At 31.9% G+C, this 6,483-nt stretch overlaps 1 protein-coding gene across 1 annotated transcript in view; it reads left to right on the forward strand.

The window, feature by feature from the left end:
- LOC129745950 (testisin) overlaps positions 1–5,889 on the forward strand; it is a 56,525-nt gene extending 50,636 nt beyond the window's left edge. Inside the window, exon 6 of the mRNA XM_055739349.1 lies at positions 5,111–5,889. Coding sequence (XP_055595324.1) covers positions 5,111–5,277 — 167 coding nt within the window. The 3' untranslated portion in view covers positions 5,278–5,889. The remainder of the gene's footprint in view (positions 1–5,110) is intronic.
- Positions 5,890–6,483: the final 594 nt, after the last annotated feature.

The following is a 6,483-nucleotide window of genomic DNA, read 5'->3' on the forward strand; positions in this document are numbered from 1 at the left end:
GCCTCTTTTAATATTTACAACAAAATAAGGAATTTCCTTTTTCCCAATTTCTATCAGTTTCTTATTGATCATTTGAGAAATCACCCTTTTTCAAACCTGAACTTTGTCTCAATAACCATTCAATGATGAATTGAACATTTTGTATTATTAATATAGGGGAGAGTGGGGGTACTTGATCCCCTTTTCTTATTTTCACCATTTCTTTTTGGAAAAATTTAGCAACTCGCCGTCTTTGACATTTTCTGACAGCTTGTAACTTCAAGTTTCTTTTTTTTGTGATGGTCCCACCGGCCCCTTTTGGGTCCTTCCTCCACCCCATACGCTTCTTTAGAAGTGGGAGGGACATTTTATCCCATGGTTAACATTATTTACTCCATTTCTGTACGACTTATTCGTCTTACTCCCGCGTATGTCCATCATCGTACTATATTATGTCTGATTCTTCGTTAGATTTCCATCACTTTCATATGATCCTTTTTAGGATTGGTCATTGTTTCAAAAAGTCTGTTTTATGTATCCTATTATCAGTTTCTTGAAAGTCCCAATGTTCAAACTATCTTTAATACTCACAGGTAGATTGTTGAACATTTTCAACCCGTTATAGAAAACAGAACGTTTGGTTATGTCTTTTTTTATACTAGGCAATCTGAATTCTCGTGCTCTTCTTGTATTGTATCTATGTATTTCGTGTCCGTACTGCAAACCATCGGCCAAATAAGCTGGTAACATTCCGTTCTTCATCTTGTATACAAAAATCAAGCTGTAATACGCAATTCTCTGTTTCACTGACAGCCATTGAAGCATATCGAGCATTAAGGCACTAGGCGTGTATCGATTGCATCGTATCACTACCCACATTATCTTATTTTGTATTCTCTGCAGCCGATTTGTTTGCATGAAGCAATATTGTAGCGCAATAATCGAAGTGTGGCATTATAACAGACTTCACGTAGATTACTTTTGACCAGAAAGTCATATATCTGCTTATCCGACAGAGTACTCCATATTTCATGGCAATCTTCTTTATAGTGTAGTCGATGTGAGCTACGAAATTTAACTTTTCATCTATCTGTACTCCTAAGTATTTAACCTGATGTACTCTTTCGATTGCACAACCATCAATCAACAGGTTTGAAAACTCTACGAGTTTGCGGTTACCAATAATCATCCAGTTGGTTTTATCGAGATTCAGGCACAACTTCCTGTGTTTCAAAAACTCTGTTACATTTTTAAAATCAGCATTTGCTTCCTGTATAAAGAGTTGTAAGTTCTCCCCATTCCAATAGGACACTGAATCATCCGTAAAAAGTTTGAGGCGACCATAGCGTAGGCAATTTTTCATGTCGTTGATGTACAGTATGAATAACAAGGGACCCAATACACTGCCTTGGGGGACACCTAGTATATTTTCCCTGTATCGCGAGTAAGATGAACCATATTTTGTTCTTTGCATTCTATAATAGTTATTAAACCACTCGAGAACTGTTCCATTGATACCAATTCTTTCTAACACTTTTATTAACTTTAGGCGATCGATAGTTTCAAAAGCTCTCTTGAAGTCTAGAAACACCGCAACTGTATAACTACCATTTTCAATGTTGGTCTTCCAATTTCGTAGAATCAAATTTACTGCAGATTCTGTTGAATGCTGTTTTCTGAATCCAGACTGTTCGGCAATCAATATTTCTTTGGACTCAATAAATCGTAGCAACTGGGTTTTTACTGCTTACTCTAGCACCTTTTCTTGTATTTCCAACATATTTATCGGACGGTACAATTTTGCCTCTCGGGTATTTTCACCTTTTGAATAGGAGTAACAGTCGAACACTTCCACGTATTTGGTATCACTCCTAATCGCAGACTCGTATTTATAATATGTCTCAATGGGTTGGCCAAGACCGGTAATGAGTCTTTAAAAACTCTTAGAGATACATTATCAATCCCCGCTGTGGGTTTCATGTTTTTCACTATTTCGTCAAATTGTTGACTAGTTACTGTTTCAAATGAACTGAAATTTCCACTATTATAGATAATCTCATCCAAGCAAACATTAGAACTTACAGGAATGCTTTTATGAATTTCTATGACACTATCAATAAAGAAGTCATTAAACTTCTCTGCAATTTCAGATTCGTCGATAATTTCTATGCTCTATGCTGTTTCTATGCTCCAAAAATAAGAACGATACTAGAACCCGTTGATGAACTAGAAGCATTTTCGTGGGAGTAAAAAAATCCTTGTATAAAAATCAAACAAAACCCCAAGATAGAATGTTAATTGACTATTTTGGTCATGTTTGTTCTTATTTCACAATTTATAGCAGACATAAGAAGAAAATTCTATAACTTTGTCTCAACGCTAAACACGTTGCATACTTAAAGGCGCTATTTTTTATAATCAAGAGAAAATTAATTATTTTTGCTCTTTACTTCAGACAATTGTTTGATAAATATTAGTTTTTGAATAAATATCAGTAATTTAGTAATCAGCAATTATAACGATCAATTCAGAAGAAGAATATGCCGTTTGGAAGGGGGATCAATTGTACCCAACTCTAGGGGATCAATTGTACCCATAATCAACATTTTAGAAAACTTTTTCTGAAAAAAGGTGAAAGTTTTCCATTGCTTTGAAAATATGACATTCCGAAGTTCATTTTACGCTCGAACGATTGATACATTGGAACAAGTTTTTTTTCATAATTTTACCATGTAAGGAACATTTTCAAGTGATGAAAAAAGATCTTCAAGTTACATTTTGTGAAATTTTTCAAACAAAGTTAAATAACTCAAACAATTATTTTGTTAAAATTTTTTAAACTACAAGCATTGTTATTTTGCTCATTTTGGCACATTTTTCTAGAATATTTGATCTTTGTAAGACATTCCAGTTTCGAGATATAGCTAAGGAATCAAGTATCCCCAGGGATCAAGTATCCTCATTCTCCCCTACATAGCTGTCATTGTGAAATTAAAAAATAAACTTTGATTGAAGGAATTTCAATAAAAAAATTATTTTATCTTTGACTTTCATCACTGGCACTCTTGAAATAAACTTTTTTTTAATGACATAAAATTCAATCATCAACTTTGCACTTTTAATAAATTTTTTAAAGCTAAAAATTTGTTTTTTCCTCGAGAATTTACATGAAGTTTTTATATCAACCCTTTATTTTAAAATAAAGAAAGGAAATTTTAATAAAAATGAATAAATATTAACAAAAACAGACCCCGTTCGTTTTTGGCAACAATCTATTTTGGCAACATTCGATTTTGACAACATCCGATTTTGGCACATAAGTCATATTACCTTATAGCTTTCGCTATAACATGACCAATATAACTAAGATAAATACCATAAATACGTTTTCAAGTTCTTAAATTTTAATAGAATACAACTACAAAAAAAAAGTACTAAATGTGATAAAACTGATAAAAATTTCTAAAAATTGAAAAATCAAATGCAAAAAAAACTAAAAATTTCAAAAAAATAGCTTAAAAAATGATTGAGAGTAAAACAGTAAAAATGACAAAACACATCAATTAATATCAACAAAACAGAAAAGTGCCAAGTGCATCAAAAACATGATAGGAAAATATAAAAAAGGTCTTAAAATGGTTGAAGATTGACACTAAATAATGTAATGACAATGAAAATATATTTTTTTTTTGTAAATAATTTTGTGAAAATAAGTGGAAAAAAGTTAAGAAGATAAACAGTCCAATCTTGGCTACACAAAATGTTTGAGCGTGTAGCCAAAATCGAACTGATCGGACGCGAAACCAGCTTTATCATGGGTAATTTCTGATCTGATCAGGAATTCATAAAAGGAATCGGATCTAACTTCTTTTGAAATTTTTTGTTATATTTTTGTATTATATTTCTGTGCTTTAAATTCACCCAAATCACTAGTTCAAAAACGGAACATAATTGAGTATTATTTCATTGACTTTCCAAATGCATTGTGCATTTTTATTGCTGTTATTTTATTCTGTTTAAGATTCTCGTGAGCGGGTCTCAAATGTTTGAGTAATTTTCAAATAAATTTATTTATCAATTAAAAAAATATCAATTATAAAGCGCAAAATTCCCATTATAAAATAAATAATTTAGCACAAAAATCATAAGCAGATAAAATTTCACAATCTTCTGATAATTTTTATAAATATAAGTATTTAAAATTATGAGTTCTGAGTTTGTCAACCAATAATTTTTCATTGAATCGTTTTATTTCTATGCAATTCTGATTTTTTTTTTCATATCTATGTTATCAATTGTTAAAATCTTAATTTTTTTGTTACAATATCTTGTTACTTTTTTATGTTGTATCCTCCATTCTGTTTCTGAATATTTTTTTATTTGACTATTTAAATTAACACTGAGCTATAAATAAATTTGTCACTCTCTGTGATCTCCACAGTGTAGAGTTTATATGAAATTTTACGCGAGACTTGTGGTTTGTCCCTCGTTCCCTTGACAGATTAATGAACAGAAGATTTAACAAATCAATAGAGAGGAAAATAAGTATTACGGGCAGTTGATTAAGAGTCGTGAATGTAATCGGGTCAATCATTGCCCCATTTCTATAAAATAGAAGATTGTTCATAGGAGTTTGAGAAGCGAATAGTTTTTGGTACGTTCGGAGATTCTAAAAATTTTCTGGGGAAATATAATTTAGAAAATTTTGATTATCACCAATATTCGTTTGTGTTCAACCTTTTAATGAATCCAATATTTTAGAATCCACGATAAAATTTTCCTAGTCTTCCCGAATGTTTAATTCAACATTTTCACTTACTCAAAAATAAAAACAATTCCTTAAAGTACATGAACGCTGCTTTTGTTAAAATTATTGGTAATTTTTATATTTCAACTGACATCCGACATACTCCGACATAATCAAAAGTTTATTTTTTTACTTAAATTCATGATTATCTTCTAAGTGGCTCACAAGACCCGAAAGGTTAAAATATCTTAGATAAATATCAACATCTTCTTCATGACATAAAACTTTCGTCCGGTGGTGTAACGGCCACAAATTGATTGCATACCCTAAGGCGATTTAATATTTGAAGCGATTCTATTATTTTGATTATATTTTTATTTTCAGGCGATTCCGGCGGTCCGCTCATAATCAACGAACGCGGTCGCTTCACGCTGATTGGAATCACCAGTGCCGGATTCGGATGCGGGGTGGACCATCAACCGGGAATCTATCACAACATCCAGAAAACGGTGAAATGGATCCAAACAGTTGTTCTGTCAACGGGCGGATAGGCTTGGAAAGAATAAGAAATGAAACTGGTGCGCAATGTTGGTGCAAACATGTAGGAAATGATCAGTATTTTTTGCCTAAACAAATTATACTCTAATTTGAATTGAGCTAGAGGATAAGTGAACGGTACTGTTTGAGGGAAGATAACCCCTCGAAAGCACATACTTCAGTTAGGGTCTTCTGGATCTATAATACTCTATCAAAACGTGACAAGCTATATGTGATTTTTTTAAACTCCAATCGTTTTAAATAGCTGGAAATAGTTGCAATTTTATTTGGCTGCTTCTTCAACCGAACGGGTGATACTAAACGGTACTCTTTTACAACAATCTATTATTCGTAGGTTTTCTACTTCACAAATAAACATTGAATCATAAGGCATAGATATGACGGTCAAGCCGTCGTCATTCTTTAAAATGTTATTTTTTAGCATCTCGATGAGTTTATTGTATTCAAATATAGAATGAGCTTCCAGAAAAGCTGAAGTTTAGTTATTACTCTTAGAGATACAGTAGGCATCTTAAGAAAATCTTTGTTGAAAAGATATTCTTTAAATGGACAAAGCAGACCAAGTGTAAATTATTTATTCCAATAGTCTGTAATAAAATTTTAAAACGTGGAAATTTGTATTATTTGTCTTTAAACTGTAGGGGAGAGTGGGGATACTTGATCCCTTTTTCTTATTTTCACCATATCTTTTTGGAAAAATTTAGCAACTCGCCGTCTTTGACATTTTCTGACAGCTTGTAACTTCAAGTTTCTATGTTCCAAAAATTAGAACGATACTTGAACCCGTTGATGAACTAGAAGCATTTTCGTGGGAGTAAACAAAAATGCGATTTTTCTGAAGTTAGGGGAGACTTGATCCCCTATTGAAGGAGACTTGATCTTTTATTCAGTAAGCCGTAATCTTTGTATAAAAATCAAACAAAACCCCAAGATCGAATGTTAATTGACTATTTTGGTCAAGTTTGTTCTCATTTCACAATTTATAGCAGACATAAGAAGAAAATTCTATAACTTTGTCTCAACGCTATTAACATTGCATACTTAAAGGCGCAATTTTTATAATTAAGAGAAAATTAATTATTTTTGCTCTTTTCTTCAGACAATTGTTTGATAAATATTAGTTTTTGGATAAATATTAGAATTTTGGTAATCAGCAATCATAACGATCAATTCAGAAGAAGAATATGCCGTTTGGAAGG

Source organism: Uranotaenia lowii, chromosome 2 (genome assembly GCF_029784155.1).
Source record: "Uranotaenia lowii strain MFRU-FL chromosome 2, ASM2978415v1, whole genome shotgun sequence".
NCBI classification, from domain to species: Eukaryota; Metazoa; Arthropoda; class Insecta; order Diptera; family Culicidae; genus Uranotaenia; species Uranotaenia lowii.